The 26,234-nt window shown below is 36.0% G+C and overlaps 1 protein-coding gene across 1 annotated transcript in view; it reads left to right on the top strand.

Annotated features, from left to right (window-relative positions):
- The window catches only part of LOC144437109 (beta-catenin-like protein 1), a 64,780-nt gene extending 38,546 nt beyond the window's left edge, over positions 1-26,234 (top strand). The window contains exons 9-12 of the mRNA XM_078125961.1: positions 13,652-13,830; positions 16,071-16,249; positions 24,190-24,400; positions 25,992-26,234. Coding sequence (XP_077982087.1) covers positions 13,652-13,830; positions 16,071-16,249; positions 24,190-24,400; positions 25,992-26,080 — 658 coding nt within the window. The 3' untranslated portion in view covers positions 26,081-26,234. The remainder of the gene's footprint in view (positions 1-13,651; positions 13,831-16,070; positions 16,250-24,189; positions 24,401-25,991) is intronic.

Below are 26,234 nucleotides of genomic sequence, written 5' to 3'. Positions count from 1 at the left end.
GATCTGTGCCATTTTCAATTTTTTATGATTTTTTTTCATAAAATGTCATTTTCATCATCTCCGTGAAAACTTCTTGTTAGATTGCTTTGATATCTGGTGTGTTGATGCGCAGGGGGTAGCTTACTCAGGTTTGTTAATTTCAAGTCAGCACATCTTCATTTTTATGATTTTTTTTTTGTAATTTGAAAAAAAAATGAATATATTAATGAGTATTATGACCGACGCCATATTGGAAATCAGTCGACGAGACTTTAAGTAAACTGCCACTTTTCAAAAGACACTATTGACGTCAAACAAGCAATGTAATATGTGCTATAGTCATAATTCTACGCATTGGGCGCCCAAATGCATGAAGTGACAAGCGTTTATTCGAAACAGGGTTGTAAACTTCAAATCCAAATTCTGCACCCCTTCTACATAATCAGCCAGTCCGCAACATCCTTATTTGCATACTCTATCCTGATTCGACCAGAAGCTGAAGCTGACCTCATTTGACCGGGTGAATTTCCACAGCAAGTAACACAGGACGTTCTTGGTACTCACTAAAATCACACTTCAGACCCACTATAAAAATGTGGTTTTCAGATAACATGTAACTTGTGATTAATTCTATATTATCGTGCAATTTGGAGTGACAGTGAACCAGAATTAAGACAACTTGCGTAAGGAAGGCATGCCTAGGCATGCGGTTGAAGTTATGCAAGAGCAGTCTAACTGCGGACTGTGAATCAACCAAACTTTGTTTATTGGCCGACAGTCACATGTAATGTTAAACGACATGAACGTGTCTTGCCTTTCCAAAATGCAAATATTTGGCAAGTAAAAATAATTAAAATAATTACAACTTTAATTTGGCTTCAGACTTTGCATTACGTTTTGCGTATCTCTCCCCGTTTTACATGTAAATCCGAAAAGGTTCTCTCTCGTCATGTCATCAGTGATCATACCGCGAGGGGCTGCTTTGAGTACGAGCGAAGTGAGGCATGTTGAGGTATTTTGTTGAGAATTATAAATATTGCGAAATGTCAAGTACAAGGTTTAAATACAATGGAATGATGAAAAAAATGGCCGAGTCTGCTGACAGGCGCCGGTCACACACTGTAAATTAAAATATCAGACGATGTATGTATTAATCGCCATCTTTCTTAAGTTTCCGTACGGCGACAATCCCAGGTACCCGGATGCACGAGGGACTAACCCGGAAGCCAGTCGTTGTCAGCCATACGTTACAGTGGTAACATCGTCCGAGAAATCGCTGCGTTCAGAGTGTCAAATTAACAGAATTGTTGTTTTCGAGTGAAAACCCGTCTTGAATTGTATAACTCTAACAAATGAAGACATGTCAAGTTATATTTTGAAAGTTGTATCGCTAGTTTGAGACGATTTTTTCACGTACTATAGTACTATCGAGGCTTACTTGGACTTGGACTTGGACCTTACTCCAGTTCATCGGGAAGTTTAGCCAGTCCGATAATTCTTTCTGGTTTAGTTTACAACACTTTTGATCACGCAGATTTTGTTGTTGTGATGAAAAGAAAGAAAAAAAAAGATCACTTCAACCATTTCGTTGTGTTTTCTTTATGAAAGGTAATAGAACATGAACGAGTGTTACCACTGTAACGTATGGCTGAGAATGACTCTCTTTCGGGTACTTGGCGGGGATTGTCGCCGTCCGGAAACTAAGATGGCGATTAATACATTTCTTCCCTATATATATCTACTACAACTTGTACAAGTTGAATGTTGTTGACTTGGTAAATTTGTTAGAAATTGAAATTCAAATTGCCTCAAAATTATTTTAGATCACTAGTTTATTTCATTCATCATTAAAATTTTCCAGGGTTAAAGCTGTAAGACACTGGAATTATTTATAGCCAACCTCAAATTCCTCTTATTTTTCTTTTTCTTGTGTGCATTTCCCAGTCATTTTTTTTCTGAGATTTTGTGCAATTTTTCATAACAGTAGATTTTTGTTATAAAAATGGTGACTATGGTATAAAAGTACAATACATTACCAACTTCTGTGTAAAATGTGTTTTATAGTGAGACATCATATGAACCACTAACCACTTTATTGCATCGCTAAAACAAAACTGCATATTGAAGAGCTGAAGAACTGAACCACTTCTACATGTCAACTTAAAAAGACAATATAAAACTATTCTTCCAATCTGTAATGGCTGTACATCTGATATAGGAAGAAATAAACAACACAGAGACCGTTTAGAAAACATTGGAAAACCAGAACTAGACACTCACACATGAAAAAAATTTATAATGAAATAAAATAAAACAAAAATCTACCTACCCCGCCTATTTTAAAATTGACTTAAAGTGAAAAACTGTTGGGCCGATTGCCATATTTGATGGGTGCATTACCTTGGGTGTCTAGTTGGGAAATTGTTCAAATGAAAATGATCGCATCAGAAATGTGCATTTTACGTTTCAAAATGTGATTTGTTGTATTACAAAATGCTTTGACTTCAGCCTGGAAATGAAAGATTCTTGTTTTATTGATGCAATGAAATCATTAAATCTTTTATGGGCTACTTCACATGTCAGTGTCAGTGGCATAAAGATTAACATCTGTTTAAGGTTGCTTGGCAACCTAGGCCTGTTTTTAGCACAGCTGAATTAAATCTTAGACACTATGATTAAAACAGGTTCCTATAAATGCACAATCCTTAGGCATTCAAAAAAGCAATTTGTACAAAGAATAAGAAGTCATACATTTTATGGGGAAAGAAAAATAGTCATATCAAGACCTCCATGATCATACTGTGTTTGACAGGTTAAATTTCCTGCATGTACTGATTGCCATGATATTTGATGGGTGTATTACCTTGGGTGTCTAGTTGGGAAATTGTTCAAATCACCAGATTTAAACTGAATGCCTTCCGTAAGGAATTTCATGATTTTTGCAAGAAATTTAGCTCTATATCTGTGATTCGTCAAGTCCCAATGAAAGTTAGTTGTCAAAAATGTTGTTGAACTGCCCGCCATGCCTCCTATTCTCAGCACAGGAAAGCTTGCCATCTTCGACTTCACTCGGCTTTCGCGATCCCCTACATACCCGAGATATGGCATGTGCATGTTGAACTTCCTTCTGTCCCACCACGAGTTTACACATTCCTTTAATCACTACGGGAAAATTGTGAAGATTTTGTTGAGTGGCGCGCCCTCACTGTACACTAATTATATAGAGGTCAATGTATAGGTCACCATTATTGATACATTGTCGCGAAATTTTCTTCGTAGGCTAGGCGAGGCTTGGTCTATTTTCCATATTTTGACCACACACATGATTTGGGTATAAATTATAGATTATTACACTTCATAAATATGTGAGAGTGTATTTATATCCTGAGATACAGAGCTAGATAAATGATTATGTACAAGCCTTGCAATAAACAGCGGTAGTTTGTTATCGAGAGAAATCGGAAAAGAACATGGTAAAAAGGAGACGGTTCGAGGTCAATATCATACTTTCTAAACTTCTAATCGAAAATTTAAAAAGACACAATTTCTCTTTATTTATCTGCGCATTAGTGTGTGAAATTTGAAAACGATTAGTCCATATTTGACGAAATTGAAACGATGATAAATATTTCACCTATTTGTGAACTCCGTGCTCATTGTAAACCTATTTTAAGGCCAAGAAAAAAAATTGTTTTCTGGTGAGTTTGAATCATTTAAATACCCTGCCTCGGTCTTCTTTTTTCTCGTGTTTGTCCAGCCAATGCAGAGTGCAGATCCAAGGGAAACACAAAATAAGGTTGGCACATACGAAACCCCTGAAAACAGTCTTTCTCAGTGTAGAGCTATGTAGAGCACGAGTATAAAGTTGGTGTCAGATTCAGATTCAGGTAGCGTCATATTGAGTGTCAGATAGCCTCAGATCCGAATACACCCAAAGCAGAATCCTTCCCTGTAGTCTCAATGGTATTATTTCAGGTTTGAGTCCATCGGGTGTCTTTGGATCTGAGGCCATCTGACGCTCAATATAACATTCATAAGATAACGCTACCTGAATCTGAATCTGACGCCAACTTTATACTCGTTCGATCGATTAAATACTCACTCAAATTGGTCATTAATATTCATCGGATTATTACCAAAACCTAATCAGTTCTTGCCATTACCCTACGGAAGATGTCTATGAAATTTCGTTTTAATTGATGCAGCCGTTTTTTCGGAAATGGTGATACACACACACACACACACACACATGCACGCGCACGCGCACCGACACACAGACTTCATCGCTATATTAAAACCTTCCTTACAGAAGGCAAAAATGATATTACTACTGGTGTGTGATTTGGGTCGAAAAATACAATTTTTTGGTCAAAAAATTTACTCAAAAACTATTGGTCAGATTGGTCTGAAATATGATGGAAACATTCTTAGGGGTGTCTAAGCATTCAAAAAATGTTTGCAAATATGAATTGAATTGAAATTTATTTCACCAGAACTTATACAGTTTATACAGATATTGAATAAATATATAGAAATGAAAGAGAAAAAAAAATACAATGTCTAGGGACAAAATAAAATTCTGGTGAGGACCAAGGACAGTAGTTCTTTCTGAACTAATCGAGGTCCAAGGTCCTGACAGACATGCTTAATATAATGTATTGCTGGTTACACTGTTATAAAAATAAATATATACATAACAAATGTTCTTTATATACACACGCATCACACTCACTCATAGAAAAAACAAAACAAACCAATCATACATTCATACACATACTAATTTAATATTCATAAACTAAAGTTGTACAAATTTTACAAATCACTGCTGTCACAAATAAATAAATGGGCTATATACATGTATATGGAATGTCACTAACTGAATAAAAACTGTTTTAATTCAGACTTAAATTTTTCCCGACTGTGAAGCGATTTAATTGGTAGGGGTACTGCATTCCATGCCTTGACTGCTGCGTAGTTAAAATTACACTAAGTTTGTGTCAAGTTGGCCTTTGGGATTGGTAAATTTGCATTGGATCTTGCTTTGATTGGATAGTTATGGGTCAAATGAACTTCGAAGTAATGCTCAAGATTGTGAATATAGCAATTGTGTATTAAATCGAAGATGAAAATGCAAGTTTGAAGACTACAGAGTTTGTAAAAATCAAGAATTTTAAGTTGATGAAAGAGAGGAGTTGAATGGGCATGGTAATCTGAGAAAGTTATGAAGCGGACAAGCTTTTTTTGTAGACGAAGGAGGGGGTGTAGTGCTGTTGGGAAGGTGTTTCCCCACACTTCCACGCAATAACTAAGATGAGGTAGAATTAAAGTGTTGTAAAGGAGTATGAAAACAGATCTTGACACATAGTGACGAATACGAGAAATGATTCCAACCTTAGGATTGATTATGTTACACACTTTTTCGATATGAGACTTCCAATTTAGGAAGGAATCGATTGAGACACCTAGATACCTAAATGTGTCTAGCAACAAGACCACCCCCATAGCAACAGCTAAACGGTGAGGTATTTCACAAAAATAATCACTGGGATTAAAAGACAATTGAATAAGCAGTGTTCTCCCCAGGATATTGGCTCATTAGCATAAATTTACATGACAAAATAATTATATTCTTGAGTAACTTAATGATAAAATCAATGTACATCATTATATCAAACAAGTGGTACATGTATTATGTGGCCAAAGGAAAGTTGAAGGCCAATTTATTACTACAAAATATTAGCACCAATAAGAAACTCATAACAGTTTTTTTAAAACCTGTGTTTTTTATTATTATTATTCTTAGGAAAGCTGAAATCATTTCAATCTAAATGTCCACAGATAAATTAGACTTTCAAAACATGAAAGGTTTGTGTACAGCTAGCTACCTGCAGACATCGTGTTAGTCTGAAATTTTGTGATACACGAGAATTACTATACTTCCCTATGGAGGACTTCAAAAACTTGTGATAGTTTGTGACGTCATGGCCGTCATATTGGAAAATCCATGCTCTCATCGTCATGATCTTAGTCGTACGATGTACCAGTCTACAATGTCTAACTACAAACAAAAAGTGTTTTCGGAGTAAAATTGAACATGAAACTGATAATCGGAGATAACATCGCCACTTTATCGAAAGGTACATTGTACATTGTACATTGTATTAGTCTGTTCAACTCATTTCACGACATGGGAGTAAACCAACTACACAAATCGCTCTTGGGTTGAGACATACTCGAATGAGACACTGAATGCCAAAGTCATGTGTTTGTCGAACTTTCATACTTTATTATAGCAAAATGGCACCGACGTTACAGATAGGCTGGTTTTGCGTTTGATTTACCGAAAGCCTGTACCATAGTGTGAATCACACTACCATTAGCGGGTTTACGCAGGTTATTCCTATTGAAAATAATACTGATGGCATGAATGAAATCTGTCTGGGTAGTGGTAGAGGGTTGAATAGTCATTTGAACTAATTAGAAACTCTTTAGTTTTACTTGCCGCTTATGTGTGAAGGATCAATACAAAGGTTGCAAGTATACATTGAAAACAACAAAGGCATCAGCTGACCGATTGACAGATGAACAATATTTACCAAACCCTAAGCAATCTGATAGCGTATTGGGACAACTGATAGCGTATCGGCGAAAATTAAAGGATATCGGGCCCAATACCTGAAAACCCTCAAGGGAGAACACTGAATTAAGCATTCAAAAAATGTATGCAAATATGCCTAGCAACAAGACCACGCCCAACGCAACAGCCAAATGATCAGATATTTTGCAAAGATAACAACAGGGATTAATAGATAATTGAATGAACATTCCAAAAATGTATGTAAATTTGCCTAGCAACAAGACCATGCCCATAGCAACAGCCAATTGGTGGTGTATTTCACAAAGATAACCATGGGGATGAATAGACAATTGAATAAACATTTTTAAAATGTATGTAATTTGCCTAGCAACAAGACCACGCCTATAGCAACAACCAAATAATCACATATATTGCAAAGATAACAATAGGTATTGATAGACAAATGAATAACCAATCAAAAAAATGTATGCAAATGTGCCCAGCATCAAGACCACGCCCATAGCAACAGCCAAGTGATCACACATATTGCAAAGATAACAGGGATAAATAGACAAATGAATAAACATTCAATGATGTATGGATAATCATTCAGCAAATGAATACCTATGTATACCCAGCATGGATCAGCGTATGGGCAAACATTTTTAAAAACTGTACAGTTGTACTACAACGCCATTGGCACTATTTTTTTTTTACTGCTAAAGCTAAAGAGATATTTTTTTAACTACCTCATCATACAATACATTTTACTCTCATTGGGAGAAACTGAAATGTATGCTTTGAAACATACAAAAACGACAAACATTATGTAAAAAACAAAGCAATAATGATAATAGTGCGTACATAGACTTTGACCAAAAGAATAAAACATTATAAATAAAAGCTATACACTGGGTCTAGTTAAATAACCGTTAAAATTGGTTACAGCATGGAGCTTTCCTTGAGGTGAAACATTTCCAGAAATTTTGACTTCCAGCTGTCAATCTCTGAATACTTTCAGGTAGACTGATCTTATTTCATGATGCATTCTGTCTTTTTTTATCAAAGGACTGATTGACTGTATAGTGTACAATAAACTTTAAGACTAGACAAATGTTATTATTTGACATTCTTGGTCCAAGTACAAACTGGTATATTTTTAGCACAACTCAACTGAAGTTCAGTAGTGCTACAGGGATCGCCTGACGTCTCTCTCTCTCTCTCTGTGTGTGTGTGTGTGTGTGTGTGTGTGTGTGTGTGTGTGTGTGTGTGTGGACAACTTAAAGTCAAAAACTGCTGAACCGATAGCCATGATATTTGGCAGGTCCATTACCTTGGGTGTCTAGTTGGGAAATTGTTCAAATCAAAATGATGTTACCACCGGTTTGTGATTCGGGTCAAAAAATGTGATTTTTGGTCAAAAATCTATAATTCCAAAACCACAGAATAGATTGGGCTGAAATTCAATGGGAATGCATCTAGGGATGTATGGACAAAGAAATATTAAGCATACAATGATTCCATGAGTGATATGCAAATTAGGTGTAAAAATGTTCATTTTTGGTCAAAAACTTATATCTCAAAAAGTACTTTGTCAATGACCACGCCCTTAGCAACAACAAAATGGCAGTATATTTTGGTTAAATAACATCTTCTGGTAGGCAAGTGAGTAAACATTTAAAAAATGTATGCAAATATCCCTAGCAACCATGACCATGCCCATAGTAACAGCCAAACGGTCATGTATTTCACAAATATAACAGGGATTAATAGATAATTAACATTAGAAAAATGTAAGTAAATTTGCCTAGCAACAAGACCACGCCCCTGGCAACAGCCAAATGATCATGTATATTGCGAAGGTAACAGGAATTGAAAGACAATTTAAGAAACATTCAAAAACTGTATGCAAATGTGCCTAGCAACAAGACATGCCCATAGCAACAGCCAAACAATCACATATATTGCGAAGATAACAAGAGATTAATAGACCATTGAATAATCATTCATCATCATCACATTCAAAAACTGTATGCAAATGTGCCTAGCAACAAGACATGCCCATAGCAACAGCCAAACAATCACATATATTGCGAAGATAACAAGAGATTAATAGACTATTGAATAATCATTCAAAAATGTATGTAAATTTACCTAGCAACATGACCATGTCCATAGCAACAACCAAATAATCACGTATATCGCAAAGATAATATCAGGAATTCATACACAAGTGAACAAAAACATTTAAAAATGTATGCAAATATATCTAGCAACATGACCACACCCATAGCAACAGCCAAATAGTCACTTATATCGCAAAGATATAACAGGAATTGGAAGACAAATGAATATACATTCAAAAATGTATGCAAATGTGCCTAGCAACAAGACCACGCCCATAGCAACAGCCAAATGATCACATATATTGCGAAGATAACAATGGGGATTAATAGGCAATTGAATAAATATTCAACAAATATATGTAAATTTGCCTGGCAACAAGACCACGCCCATAGCAACAGCCAACTGATCACGTATATTGCAAAGATAATATCAGGAATTCATACACAGGTGAACAAAAACATTCAAAAAATATATGCAAATATATCTAGCAACATGACCACGCCCATAGCAACAGCCAAATGATCACGTCGTATATCGCAAAGATAGCAACATGGTTGGATAGGCAACTGGAGTCAGCAAATGAACACCTATTGTTAGCATGGACTAGCATATGGATAAACAACTGTACAGTTGTGCTACAATGCCATTGGCAGTATTTTTTTGAAAATTAAAAGCACTAATATTATGTACTATGTAATATTATGTACTGAGAATGAAGAGTAAATGGACATCAAGTTCAATGTTAAGATTTGAGTGGCTTCTTTTGTTTGTTCTTGTATGTACGTGTACGTGAAACATGCATGCATAAAATGAATGCATTTGGATATCGATGTTTATGGAGAGCGCTGCTATCGGCAATATCATGGCCAATCACATTCATTGAAGACAGTTAGAAAAAAACTATTTACTCCAATTCCCTTACATGGCGTCAAAAATTGGTTAATATCTTTGGTAGACATGGTCTGATTGTGACAATGACGCAATTTATCAGAAGTTTATTAAATTTGGGAACTAGCAAGTGACAGAAGGTAAAATATTCGAAATATTTGCTAAGTATAAAGGCCGGTTGAAAGTTCATGTTGCAGTATGGTAATTGTGTTCTGTTTCAAACCTTGTCTATATCTTGCAGACTTGTAGACTTGCGCGATCACAGAAACAAGTGTTATTTTACCCCTTTCATATACAGTTGGCTAAAACACGTCAATATTATCGATATTATCGACATTTTATTGTATTCTGATACATATCTCGGGAAACAAGTGCCTGTGCATGAGACGTCGAGTGATTACGACTTCCTTAGCAGCACAGCAGCAAATAGACATTCACACTAGACTATCAAGACAGTACTCAAAATGATATATCTACGATAATTTCCATGAATTACAAGTTTAAAAAGATGAAAAGCAAGAGTGGATAAGTGAAGTTATTAGACAAAATATATGTTTGTTTGTATGCATGTTTCAAAGTAGGCAGGTCAGGCACTTTTTTCAGTGCACATATTGCTCATTAAATCTGCCATACTTAGATAGATCTCGGTGAAGGAAGGAAAATGATACTTGAATGACTAAAATCTTACAAGAACTGTTGAAGATACCGATTTTTAAAGTATTAAATTTTCCGATTTTTTTCTGCCACCATTTTGAAATTTTGAAAATTTGAGTGTCCTTCATTTTAAAACCATAATTTCAACAAGAAAATGACATCTTAAGAGCATTTAATTTGTTTTACATACAGAAAAAGTATTTGTAAACTTGGGCAAAATGGCATTATTGCAAGTATATATCATATATGTGAATAAACGTACACTGAAATCACAACTTGTCTAAAAATCAGTTGCGGCAGGAAACTGTTTTCCTGAAAAAGTCCCCGTAATTACGTATACATATTACGTATACATATTTCTTGTAGAGCTCTTTCTGTTCATGCTATCAACATGAAATTTGGGATTTGTATGTTTCAATGGGTGCTGAATCCAATGTCACCATTCAAAAAAATTGTAATAGGGCTACAAATATGAGATTCCACAAATATGCAAATGAGGAGGGCCAAATTATGCAAATGCACACGTAAAATATGAAAGAGAATAAAATAAACTGCATTTATTATAATTAGTCAAGTTATCTTTGAATTTTAAATTGTCCCTGCACCCAAAAAAAAAAAAAAAAACATTTTTGATTTTTCCAAAAATGCATATTTCTGATATGATCCTGTTACAAAAGACAAACTAGACAGTGACGTCTTCACCATGACAACCACTAATGAACGTTTCAGTTCAGTTTTTCTCTGAAAAAAAGCAAGAGGAAATACTGTGTAAGTGTGGCATCTTTGTACCTGGTACTGTAGTATAATACTATCATCCAGTCATAAACACTTGTTCAGTAATTTTGAATCAACATTAAAATGCACAATCATTCTGTGCAGCATGTAAAAATTTGAACCAATACTTTAAAAACAATTATAAGTTGACAATAATTACAAGAAAATGAAAAAAAATCTGCATACGGATTTGTAAACTCTCCACAACATTACAACAGTGATATATGCTAGTGTACTGTTCTAATTTCAACTTACTGTAGTCTGTATACGTATACACAAGTAGCGAAAATCAATATTGATCACTTTAACCAACTTTCAGGCCACTTAGAATTAGTGGTATGTGACGGTCACTGCGACCTGGTACATGAACAATGGCGTCCTATTCACACTCAAACTCCACTCGCGTGTCATTCCGAACTGATGGTTCACTAGTAAAACTAAAATCATAGTGCAGAGGACTCGCTCATTAAAAATCACGAAAAATATATGATTTGATAGAAAAAACACCAAATTTTAACATGAAAGTATCGTTTACCTGAAATTCCTCGGGCTTCTGGTAGCAAATTGACTGCAAACTTGAACTTTGATTTCAAACGGCAATGAACGGCGGAGAATCACCAGAACGAGGCTGTGACACATCGCACAATGTCATGACCTTTCAAATAAGGGGTCATGTGTGTAGGTCAAGTGACACAGTCCCCTGCACTTTGAAAATAAAGTGAGGAAGTAAAAACGCCTGATTTTTACCGCTGTGCGCAGTTGAATAAATGTCATTTTTAAGGTATTTTTTTCGGATTGCTTCCAAAATTTACTAAAAATTGTTTTAACAGAAATATTGACCTTTTAAATGTGAACAAAAAGATGTTTTATTCATAAAAATCTGACTTTTCGAAGCAGAGATATTGTCTTGTCAATGTCAGGGTTTATGCTGTGAACACACAGTGGCAGAAAATTTTTCAGTGCGTCTGACCTGCCTATTCAAAGCAATTAACTATAGTGTGCACACGTTCCTGTATATGAATGCCACCACGCATTTAATCTGTGAATGAACGAATCAGTGTACAATGTATATGCCGGGTGATATTTCGTACAGAGAGGGTTGGACATAAAGATGATTGAGTATTTTAGGTGCCTGACTAAACTTTATGAATGTTGGCATTTTGTTAGCACAACTGAACCGATAAGGTATAGATTCAAAAATGTATGCAAATATCCCTAGCAACCATGATCACACCCATAGCAACAGCCAAACAATTGTGTATTTCACAAATCTAACAACATGGATTCTTAGACGAGTGAACAACCATTCAAAAAGTATATGCAAATATGCCTAGCAACAAGACCACGCCCATGGCAACAGCCAAATGATCACATATATTGCAAGGATAACAGCAAGAATTAATAGACAAATGCGTAAACATTCAAAAAATGTATGTAAATGTGCCTAGCAACACCATGCCCATAGCAACAGCCAAATAATCATGTATATCGCAAAGATAACAACAGGGTTGGCAAGGCAACTAGATAGTCATTTAGCAAATGAACACCTATACCTAGCATGGCTAACCATGTGGATAGACATTTTTAAAAACTGTACAGTTGTGCATTATATTTACCATTTGCCGATAAGAGCACTGCGATACCTCCACGACAGCATAAGTTTTAGCCCACTCACTCATGTCGCCTTGTGAACGGCTCATTTAACAACAAAGTGAACATATTCCATCTCAAATAAAATATACTAGTATCTACTAGAATACCCACGGAAAACTTCAAGAAGGTGTATCACGATATACATATTCTTGTTCCATAATAATTGATTCGATCTGATTCACGTCATTGCATGTAAACAGCACTGTGTACCACTCATTTATATTTCTTCGTAACAAAAATATATAGGAAAAATCTTGAGAACACGCTTTTGTAGAATCTGACTTGGTGATAAACACCATGCATTGTTTGTCTATTGTAGCCACTGACTTGGTGATAAACACTGTGCATTGTTTGTCTATTGTAGCCACTGACTTGGTGATAAACACTGTGCATTGTTTGTCTATTGTAGCCACTGACTTGGTGATAAACACTGTGCATTGTTTGTCTATTGTAGCCACTGACTTGGTGATAAACACAATGCATTGTGAACCTAAATCAAACAGACTTAGATATGTTGTGTCTGCTCGTTGGACGTAGAAAATGCCTATGGAAAGGGACATACTCTGTAACTTAGGTGTTCACTTTGTTTTGTTAAGATTTGGTTCATTTTAAAATATCAGTGATAATGAATTTTGGGGCCACCATCTTATTTTCCAGTAGAGTGAACACTGTATTTGGCAGCCATGTTGGATTCTAAAATGACATAATTTTGATCACATCCTAACCTTTTTCAAAAATTTGTACATTGACAACTGATTTTTGTTGAATTTAACAGAGTGGGTTTCAGTTTTCTTGTACAAAGTAACAGCGAAGTTTACACAGTTTATGTCTTGGATGCATTTCATGTTAAGTTGATATCAGCGAAGTTTTGCACAGTTTATGTCTTAGATGCATTTCATGTTAAGTTGATATCAGCGAAGTTTACACAGTTTATGTCTTAGATGCATTTCATGTTAAGTTGATAATATATATTGACATGGTTCTGTGATGTGCATACAGGGAGAAGAAACTGTCCAGGAACAGTGCATTGAAAGTATTAGACCACGCTATGTCTGGAAATGAAGGTACAGACAACTGTATCAAGTTTATAGAGATTCTTGGACTTAGAACTGTCTTCCCATTGTTTATGAAGACACCTAAGAAAACAAAACAAGGACCATCAGAAGAAGAACATGAAGGTGTGTATGTATTAGTTAATAAACACTGTCAGTAGCAACCAAATTTCCACAAAATTACTATTTTTCTGTTGGAAAGATCAGCCAATATCAAGACAAAATCATGCTCTTATTAGCATAACTGAAGTTTGAGGACAGTAATGCTAACCACAGGCTTTGGTGAAGCTTGGATTGATACAGGGAAATTCAGTGCAAAAAGAAAAAAAAAAACAGATTTAAACTGAATGCCTCCCGGGAGGTAAGGGAATCACTAATTATGCAAATAACTCATTAAACTAAAAAAACTATGGTAACAGGCTTTGTTTTTTGGACAAGCGTGCTTTCTTAGGTAAATGTATGTAAGAGTGTATGATACTACTTAATGCAGTCTTAAGATATAGCCTAATTACCGAAAATCATTAATTATGCAAATTATTCATTAACACTGTAAGGTACATCAACTAACTTTATAGGACATACACAATTTGTTATGGTTAATGTATGTACTGAATTGTATTGAAATTGAAGAATGCAGTCGTAAGATATAGCCTAATTACCAAGAATCATTAATTATGCAAATTATTCATTAACACTGAATGGTACACCAACAAGCTTTACAGGACATATGCGATTGTTATGGTTAACGTGTGTACTGAATTATATTGGAATTGAAGTATGTATTCTTAAGATATAGCCTAATTACCAAAAATAATTAATTATGCAAATTATTCATTAACGCTGTAAACTATAAACAATGACATCATTAAAATATAAACTATGACATTAAACTATAAACTATGACATTAAACTATAAACTATGACATTAAACTATAAACTATGACATTAAAATATAAACTATGACATTAAACTATAAACTATGACATCATTAAACTATAAACTATGACATCATTAAAATATAAACTATGACATCATTAAACTATAAACTACGATATCATTAAACTAATTAAACTATAAACTATGACATTAAAATATGAACAATGACATTAAACTATAAACTATGACATCATTAAACTATAAACTATGACATCATTAAAATATAAACTATGACATTAAAATATAAACAATGACATCATTAAACTATAAACTATGACATTAAACTATAAACTATGACATTAAAATATAAACAATGACATCATTAAACTATAAACTATGACATTAAAATATAAACTATGACATCATTAAACTATAAACTATGACATCATTAAACTATAAACTATGACATCATTAAACTATAAACTATGACATCATTAAACTATAAACTATGATATCATTAAACTATAAACTATGACATTAAAATATAAACTATGACATCATTAAAATATAAACTATGACATCATTAAACTATAAACTATGACATCATTAAACTATAAACTATGACATTAAACTATAAACTATGACATCATTAAACTATAAACTATGACATCATTAAACTATAAACTATGACATCATTAAAATATAAACTATGACATCATTAAACTATAAACTATGATATCATTAAACTATAAACTATGACATTAAAATATAAACAATGACATTAAACTATAAACTATGACATCAATAAAATATAAACTATGATATTAAAATATAAACTGACATTAAAATATAAACTATGACATCATTAAGCTATAAACTATGACATCATTAAACTATAAACTATGACATCATTAAACTATAAACTATGACATCATTAAACTATAAACTATGACATCATTAAGCTATAAACTATGACATCATTAAACTATAAACTATGACATCATTAAACTATAAACTATGACATCATTAAACTATAAACTATGACATCATTAAAATATAAACTATGACATCATTAAAATATAAACTATGATATCATTAAACTATAAACTATGACATTAAAATATAAACAATGACATTAAACTATAAACTATGACATCAATAAAATATAAACTATGATATCATTAAAATATAAACTGACATTAAAATATAAACTATGACATCATTAAAATATAAAGTATGACATCATTTAACTACAAACCATAAACTATGACATCATTAAACTATAAACTATGATATCATTGAAATATAAACTATGACATTAAACTATAAACTATGACATCATTAAACTATAAACTATGATATTGAAATATAAACTATGACATCATTAAGATATAAACTATGACATCATTAAAATATAAACTATGATATCATTAAGATATAAACTATGACATCATTAAAATATAAACTATGACTGTAAATCTTACCATCAGAGCATGCTGCCTCAGTGATTGCATCCCTGATACGAAATTGTGATGGAGCACATCGCCAGAGACTGATGGGTAAATTCACTGAAAATGATCATGCTAAAGTGGACAGACTTATGGAATTACATTTCAAGTATCTGGATAAGGTTCAACACTGTGATGATCAAATAGAAAGAGAAAAACAAGTAAGTCAGAGAATCAAATTTATTTAGGTTTTACCTTGCATAGAATGGGCTTGTCATTTTTAGCACAACTGAACTGAGGTGTGTGTGTGTGTGTGTGTGTGTGTGTGTGTGTGTGTGTGTGTGTGTGTGTGTGTGTGTGTAAACGACTTGAAGTCAAAAACCTTGGCCCTTGGTATTTGGTGGGGACATTACTTACAGTGCATAGATGGGAAATTGTTCAAATGAAAATGATCAGATCAAAGGTTTTGAAGTTACAGTAAAACTCCAATTATCCGAACTCAAGGGGGGACATCGATTTTGTTCGGATATGCGGACAGTTCGGATATTCGGATATGGGGCGTGACGTTTTGAAACCATACAATGTACATCCATGTCTACACCAAAACCCACATGCACACAACATACACACCTCACACGATCAATAAAATTAGAAATAGCCACAAAGTTTTAAAATGAAATAAAGTTTATTACTGTACATGTACATGTATTTCAAAATCGACGAAGAAAATAAAGCAAAAATATTGGAAATGTGACATAAAGGGTTCGCATATCGTCGTTACAGCACACAAATGTTCGTAGCAGAGTTCAATGAGGTCAGCTGCGTATCAAAATGTAAACAAAGTCTGTTCAATTTAACTTGTTGAAATGTTCACACACAGATTACAGTACACTCACCATTTCCCCACCTTCTGAAAGAAAGACTTGAGGGAATGCTGCTTCTTGTTGTTGTATCTTTTCTGTACAGCTTTCTTGTGTAACGATCGCACCAACAACAATTGCGTGGGTTCGATATCAGCTTGAGCTTCCATCCACAGTAAACACTTGGAAAACATGTCAGCTGCTTCGCTGTGTGAGGGAACTGGCAAACTTGGTTCATCTTCTATGTCACTGTCGCATTTTTCTTCACACTTGTCTTCAGCTTCACATACCGATTGCATAATTTCATGGTCGTCTAGCTGTTGGTAACCAGGATCATTTTCATCACAGTTCAGCCATTCTTCAACATTATCGCGGTCTTCTGACGTCAGTGTCTCTGTAATGTCCTGGTCGTCTTCATTTTCGTTCTCTGCTTCCGCTGTAATCGTACCTGTATCAGATCTAGAGTTCATGTCAACTTCATCTGTCGGTAGATTTAGCTTCAACTTGTGCCATGCGTTCCGTAAAGTGTCCCCGCTCAAATCAGACCACGCATCTCCCAACATATAGCAGACGTCTTTCAAATTCACAGTCTTCACGCTCTCAGGCAGAGTTGTCTCTTCGTTGTTTTCCATTACGATCCGACGCAACATCTTGGCTTTGTAACGACGTTTGGTTGCATGAAGTACGCCCTGGTCGGTTGATGATTGACAGTTTGGTGTCGAGGTCGAGTACAGTGCGCTTGCGATTTGACATGATGACGTAGACTTATGGGATATAGTGTTGTAGAATCGATGAGAAGAGCAGTTTCGTAGAGATGTGTTCAATCAGTGTTTGGTTTTCGAGTGAGCATTTTTCGCAAAATCGTCTGAATTTATAGTGTGTGTTGAAAAGAAATTTCACAGCTTGGGTTCGTCACTGGTGGCCATCGTGAGAGTATTTGTCGTTCCGACATGAAAGGACACCTACATTTTATGTTGTGATGACTTTCCCGCCGATCAGCGGCTTTCTGACAAAGATATGGTTTGTGTGATCTTCCCGGTTTTTTTTGATTTTCTGCTGAACGTTTCATTTTTATCATTTTCCTTGCAATCAATTGTTCTAACTTACATGAAAAAGACCTTTCAGATCAAGTTGTTATTCACACTTTAATTCACACTTCGGCCCACACGTCGATCTGACCATTCATGTACACTTAGTCACTTCACACTCTGTATTGTTTTGAAGTAAATTAGACACTGGAATTGAATTGTAACAATTGTATGTATGTTAACTCATGTATAAAGGAAACACAGAAGATAAGCCGACGAAAGACAAAAGACAGCAGGCAATGCGTTGTTACAGTAATCACAGAATCGCCAGTGTTTGCGTGGTGATGAAAACAATGGGTCGAAGGAACAATAGAAAATTTTGGGAGACATGACAGCGGTTCGGATGACCGAACAATTCGGATAATCGGAGTTCGGATAATTGGAGTTTTACTGTATGTCCAAAAGAGTGACTGTGTAACCATAGCAGCTTAGCTGTAGTGTTGCATAATGTTATATAATCACAGTGGTCATAGTCCTACTTGCATACAGAGTAAGTCGTCCCTTACTTCTCCGTCCTGCGAAGAGCCAGCCATGAAACATGGGCTTACCAAAAATGCTGGTAACTAAAGAATTAACACACCCTGTGGTTAAATATTAGCAATAAATTGACTATTTAGTAATTTTACCTCGCCGTTCAGAGGACCAAAAATCCCGAAATCACAAGTTCAACCATAATTTCAGGGTTCTGCCTTTTTGTAAGGTTGGACGTTGAAATTACAACCAGAACTGGGAAATTTCCGAATTTGACACTTTTTTAGCTCCGCTGTCAGCAAAAGCTGAAAGCGTAGCTTTAATAGGTGTATATTAAGGTATAGAGTATAGGTGGAATCATTGGTGTCCGTCAAATTTTTATATTTTCATCATCTTCTCCGAAAGTGACAGTCAGAATTCTTCGATATTTGGTGTGCATACGCACCTCACAATCAAGTGAGAAGTCGTGCATGCCTGAACTGAAGTGTATGGAACGATTTTTGACAGAGTCAGCCGTCAATAAAAACGATAATACCACATTTTGAAAGGGAAAGTACTTTGTGGTTCATTTATGGAGTTTTGTTTTTGTATGATCAATATTGGTGGCAAAATTACAGCATCAAAATTGCCTATGTGGTAATACACGACAATCCCAAGTACCCGAATGCACGAGGGACTAACCTGGAAGCAAGTCATTGTCAGCCATATGTTTCAGTGCAGTGGTAACGTCGTCCGAGAAATTGCTGCGTTCAGACTGTCATTATTCACAGAATTGTTGTTTTCGAGTGAAAACCCGTCTTGAATTATATAACTCTAACAAATGAAGACATGTCAAGTTATATTTTGAAAGTTGTATCGCTAGTTTGAGACGATTTTCTCACGTACTATCGGGGCTTACTTGGACTTGGACCTTACTCCAGTTCATCGGGAAGTTTAGCCAGTCTGATAATTCTTTCTGGTTTAGTTTACAACACTTTTGATCACGCAGATTTTGTTGTTGTGATGAAAAGAAATTAAAAAAAAAGATCACTTCAACCATTTCATTGTGTTTTCTTTATGAAAGGTAATTGAGTGTTACCACAGTAACGTATGGCTGAGAATGACTCTCTTCCGGGTACTTGGGATTGTCGCCGTATGGAAACTAAGATGGCGATTAATACATTTCTTCCCTATATATATCTACTACAACTAGTACAAGTTGAATGTTGTTGACTTGGTAAATTTGTTAGAAAATTGAAATTCAAATTGCCTCAAAATTATTTTAGATCCCTAGTTTATTTCAATCATCATTAAAATTTTCCAGGGTTAAAGCTGTAAGACACTGGAATTATTTATAGCCAACCTCAAAATCCTCTTTTTTTAGCTCCGCTGTCAGCGAAAGCTGAAAGCGTAGCTTTAGGTATAGGTGGGTATTGAGGTATAGAGAGTAGAGTGAATCATAGGTGTCCGTCAAACTTTTATATCTTTACTATCTACTCCAAAAGTGACAGTCGGAATTCTTCGATATTTGGTGTGCATGTTCCCTGGGGGGAGGCTATTCAGATTTGTTCATGCCAAGTTGATCTGTGCCATTTTCAATTTTTTATGATTTTTTTTCATAAAATGTCATTTTCATCAACTCCTTGAAAACCTCTTATTAGATTGCTTTGATATCTGGCGTGTTGATGCGCAGGGGGTAGCTTACTCAGATTTGTTAATTTCAAGTCAGCACATCCTCATTTTTATTTTTTATGATTTTTTTTTTGTAATTTGAAAAAAAAATGAATATGTTAATGAGCATAATGACCGACGCCATATTGGAAATCAGTCGACGAGACTTTAAGTAAACTGCCACTTTTCAAAAGACACTATTGACGTCAAACAAGCAATGTAATATGTGCTATAGTCACAATTCTACGCATTGTGCACCCAAATGATAAGTGTTTGTTCGAAACAGGGTTGTAAACTTCAAATCCAAATTTTGCACCCCTTCTACATAATCAGCCAGTCCGCAATACCCTCATTTGCATACAATCTATCCTCATATGCTCCAGATAGCGACACTATGAATGGCTGCTCACGGGCCTTATTTTTCGGTATTTTCAACTCGCCGTAACTTTCACTAGAGTTCCCCATTTTTAGACCCCGCGGACGAAGTCCGGAACGGGGACTTATGGATTGGGTTCCGTCTGTCCGTGCGTCCGTCCGTCTGTCCGTCCGCAGCCGTTTCTTGGAGATGCCTGGACCGATTTTTTTCAAACTTGGTACAGGGGCAACATACTATGGCATACATATGCACGTCAATTTGTGTTATGATACGATCCAATATGGCCGCCTAGCAACCATTTTATTTGCGAATTGTCCCTGTCTAAAGCCATAACTCAGACATGCTTTAACAGATCTCATTCAAAGTTGGTATTAGGACAGTGTTCTATGACATACATGTGCATATCCATTTTCGTCGTGATACGATCCAATATGGCTGCCTGGCAGCCATTTTGTTTGTGAATTTTCCATGTCCAAAGACTCCATTTTCATCGTGATATGATCCCCCATACCCAGCCAATCCTTTATTGTTGGAGGCATATTCCATGTCCAACAAGCACACACAACATATCTAAGTCTGTTTGTTTTAGGTTCACAAATGTTGTTGCATGATCAGAGTAGTGATAATTCCTTAAAACCCAATTATAGCGGGGACTATGTCATTCTCAATGACTTGTAGATCCAGTGCTGTAGACAGGCTAGGATAGTAGATGAGAACTAGCACAGTGATAGATCCAGTGCTATAGACAGGCTAGGATAGTAGATGAGAACTACCATAGTGATAGATCCATTGCTATAGACAGGCTAGGATAGTAGATGAGAACTACCATAGTGATAGATCCAGTGCTATAGACAGGCTGGGATAATAGATGAGAACTACCATAGTGATAGATCCATTGCTATAGACAGGCTAGGATAGTAGATGAGAACTACCATAGTGATAGATCCAGTGCTATAGACAGGCTAGGATAGTAGATGAGAACTACCATAGTGATAGATCCAGTGCTATAGACAGGCTGGGATAGTAGATGAGAACTACCATAGTGATAGATCCATTGCTATAGACAGGCTAGGATAGTAGATGAGAACTACCATAGTGATAGATCCAGTGCTGTAGACAGGCTGGGATAATAGATGAGAACTACCATAGTGATAGATCCAGTGCTATAGACAGGCTAGGATAGTAGATGAGAACTACCATAGTGATAGATCCAGTGCTATAGACAGGCTGGGATAGTAGATGAGAACTACCATAGTGATAGATCCAGTGCTATAGACAGGCTGGGATAATAGATGAGAACTGCTGTAGTGATAGATCCAGTGCTATACAATGTAGACAGGCTGGGATAGTAGATGAGAACTACCATAGTGATAGATCCAGTGCTATAGACAGGCTGGGATAGTAGATGAGAACTACCATAGTGATAGATCCAGTGCTATAGACAGGCTAGGATAGTAGATGAGAACTACTGTAGTGATAGATCCAGTGCTATACAATGTAGACAGGCTGGGATAGTAGATGAGAACTACCATAGTGATAGATCCAGTGCTATAGACAGGCTGGGATAATAGATGAGAGCTACCATAGTGATAGATCCAGTGCTATAGACAGGCTGGGATAGTAGATGAGATCTACTGTAGTGATAGATCCAGTGCTGTAGACAGGCTGGGATAGTAGATGAGAACTACCATAGTGATAGATCCATTGCTGTAGACAGGCTGGGATAGTAGATGAGAACTAGCATAGTGATAGATCCAGTGCTATAGACAGGCTGGGATAGTAGATGAGAACTACCATAGTGATAGATCCAGTGCTATAGACAGGCTGGGATAATAGATGAGAGCTAGCATAGTGATAGATCCATTGCTGTAGACAGGCTGGGATAGTAGATGAGAACTACCATAGTGATAGATCCAGTGCTATAGACAGGCTAGGATAATAGATGAGAGCTACCATAGTGATAGATCCAGTGCTATAGACAGGCTGGGATAGTAGATGAGAACTACCATAGTGATAGATCCATTGCTGTAGACAGGCTAGGATAGTAGATGAGAACTACTGTAGTGATAGATCCAGTGCTATAGACAGGCTAGGATAGTAGATGAGAACTACCATAGTGATAGATCCATTGCTGTAGACAGGCTAGGATAGTAGATGAGAACTACTGTAGTGATAGATCCATTGCTATAGACAGGCTAGGATAGTAGATGAGAACTACCATAGTGATAGATCCATTGCTGTAGACAGGCTAGGATAGTAGATGAGAACTACCATAGTGATAGATCCATTGCTATAGACAGGCTAGGATAGTAGATGAGAACTACCATAGTGATAGATCCATTGCTGTAGACAGGCTGGGATAGTAGATGAGAACTACTGTAGTGATAGATCCAGTGCTATAGACAGGCTAGGATAGTAGATGAGAACTACCATAGTGATAGATCCAGTGCTGTAGACAGGCTGGGATAGTAGATGAGAACTACCATAGTGATAGATCCATTGCTGTAGACAGGCTGGGATAGTAGATGAGAACTACTGTAGTGATAGATCCAGTGCTGTAGACAGGCTGGGATAGTAGATGAGAACTACCATAGTGATAGATCCATTGCTGTAGACAGGCTGGGATAGTAGATGAGAACTACCATAGTGATAGATCCATTGCTGTAGACAGGCTGGGATAGTAGATGAGAACTACTGTAGTGATAGATCCAGTGCTATAGACAGGCTGGGATAGTAGATGAGAACTAGCACAGTGATAGATCCAGTGCTATAGACAGGCTGGGATAGTAGATGAGAACTACCATAGTGATAGATCCAGTGCTGTAGACAGGCTGGGATAGTAGATGAGAACTACTGTAGTGATAGATCCAGTGCTATAGACAGGCTAGGATAGTAGATGAGAACTACCATAGTGATAGATCCAGTGCTATAGACAGGCTAGGATAGTAGATGAGAACTACCATAGTGATAGATCCAGTGCTATAGACAGGCTGGGATAGTAGATGAGAACTACCATAGTGATAGATCCAGTGCTATAGACAGGCTGGGATAGTAGATGAGAACTACCATAGTGATAGATCCAGTGCTGTAGACAGGCTGGGATAGTAGATGAGAACTACCATAGTGATAGATCCAGTGCTATAGACAGGCTGGGATAGTAGATGAGAACTACCATAGTGATAGATCCAGTGCTATAGACAGGCTGGGATAGTAGATGAGAACTACCATAGTGATAGATCCAGTGCTATAGACAGGCTGGGATAGTAGATGAGAACTACCATAGTGATAGATCCATTGCTATAGACAGGCTAGGATAGTAGATGAGAACTACCATAGTGATAGATCCAGTGCTATAGACAGGCTGGGATAGTAGATGAGAACTACCATAGTGATAGATCCATTGCTATAGACAGGCTGGGATAATAGATGAGAGCTAGCATAGTGATAGATCCAGTGCTATAGACAGGCTGGGATAGTAGATGAGAACTACTATAGTGATAGATCCAGTGCTGTAGACAGGCTGGGATAATAGATGAGAACTACATTGTAGTACAGTGATAGATCCAGTACTGTAGACAGGCATATGAAATGAAGTATTATACTTGGTACAAATTTACAATTGTTTGCAGTAACATTTTATGAAACTGTATATGTAAATATGTTCATGTATGTCTTTCCAATTATGTTGTTTCAAATTTCATAATTTCTCCACACAGAAAATTCGAAGAAGTGGTGAAGAGATCACAGATGATATGGAGGATGAGTTTTACTTACGTCGTCTGGACGTAGGGTTGTTTACATTACAACTTGTTGATTATATCATGATCGAAAGTTGTAATGCCGGAATTCCATCAATCAAACAACGAATTATACAAATACTGAATTTGAGAGGTGGATCCATTACGGCAATAAGGAATGTTGTAAGAGGTAAGGAAGAAATATGCTATCATCATTTGCCCCCAGCAGCCACCACTTGGATCAATGGAATATCAGTGTCTGTGTTTAAACTTTCTTTTTAGTAAAACTGAACTAAAGTTCAGTAGTGCTATAGTCATGGAAAAGTGTGTGTGTGTGTGTGTGTGTGTGTGTGTGTTCAGTAGTGCTATAGGCATGGAAAATTGTGTGTGTGTGTATGTGTATGTGTATGTGTGTGTGAACAACTGAAAATCAGAAACCACTGGACCGATTGCCATGATATTTGTTGGGTTTACTAGCTACCTTAGGTATTGGGTTGGGAAATTGTCCAAATCAAAATGATTCTACCACCAGTGTGTGATTTGGGTCGAAAAATGTGTTTTTTGGTAAAAACAAAAAAACTTTAACTCAAAAACTACTGGGCAGATCAGTCTGAAATTTGGTGGGAACATTCTTAGAGGTGGTTAGATTAAGAATTGTACACAGCGTGATGATTTCATCAGTGATATGCAAATTAGGTCTAAAATGTGTATTTTAGGTAAAAAATCTATAATTCCAAAACTACTGAGCTGAAATTTGGTAGTGACATTCTTAGGGGTATTTATATTAAGAAATGTTCATTACATGATGATCCCATCAGTGATATGTAAATTAGGTCTAAAAATGTTTCTTTTTGGTCAAAAATCTACATTTCCAAAATTACTGAGCTGAAAGTTGGTGGTAACATTCTTAGGGTGTTTATATTAAGAATTGTTCATGATATGATGATCCCATCAGTGATATGCAAATTATGTCTGAAAGGATGTGTTTTTGGTCAAAAATCTATCATTCCAAATTTGCTGAACAGATTGAACTGACATTTAATGGGGATGTGTAGATGAAGCTGAATTCACAGCATGATGATTCTATTGACAATGTGCAAAGTAGGTCAATTTTGTTCAAAAACGTTCATCTCGAAAACTACATGGGGGATGGGTGTTATTCTGCAGTGATTGTTCAAAACATTTTGACACAACTGGCCTTAGCAACCATGACCACATCCTTAGCAATGGTGAAATAGTGATGCATATTACAGAGATAACAGGGATGGGTAAATAAATAAAGATTTTAAAAATGTATGCAAATTTCCATAGCAACAAGACCACACCCATAGTTACAGCCAAATGATGGTTTATAGTGCAAAGCTGAAAACTGGGAAGGGAAGGCAAATGAAAAAAGATTACACAAATGTATACAAATAGGGCTAGCAACACAACCACGTCCCATAGAAACAGCCAAATGATGAAGTATATTGTGAAGATACTAACAGACATTAATGTGAAAGGGCATAAACATTCAAACAGTGTATGCAAATATGCCTAGCAACAATACCATGCCAAATGATGGTGTCATACTGTCACTAAGACAACAACAGGGATGGTTAGGCAAGTGGATAAACATCCAAAAGATGAATGCAAATATGACTAGCCATAAGACTATACCATGGCAACATTGAAATGATAGCATATAAGGTAAAGGTAACAACAGTGTTGGATAGGCTGCCAGATAAACATACACAAAAAATAATGTATTGTGCTATTTTTGTTTTTTTCAATTCTTTCAGAGTATGCTGGTAATATTGGTGATGCAAAGAGTAAAGACAGTGCTGAAGTAGAGAAACAAAGACTATTAGCTTTAGTTGACAAGTTTTGAAATAATTTTGCTCAGCTGGTACTTTCTGTAACAAACTTACTCACTGCCTATTGGATATGTCTGGTACACTGTACATGTACAATCTGTGTCTCTATGTTTTCCAGTGGCATGTAGCTACATATATTTGTACCATAAGCGTACTTTTCACTTGTGT

The sequence above is a fragment of the Glandiceps talaboti genome, chromosome 7 (genome assembly GCF_964340395.1).
Source record: "Glandiceps talaboti chromosome 7, keGlaTala1.1, whole genome shotgun sequence".
In the NCBI taxonomy this organism is placed as follows: domain Eukaryota; kingdom Metazoa; phylum Hemichordata; class Enteropneusta; family Spengelidae; genus Glandiceps; species Glandiceps talaboti.
The sequence above is the reverse complement of the archived record's forward strand: the minus strand, read 5'-3'. Positions and strand labels throughout refer to the sequence as shown.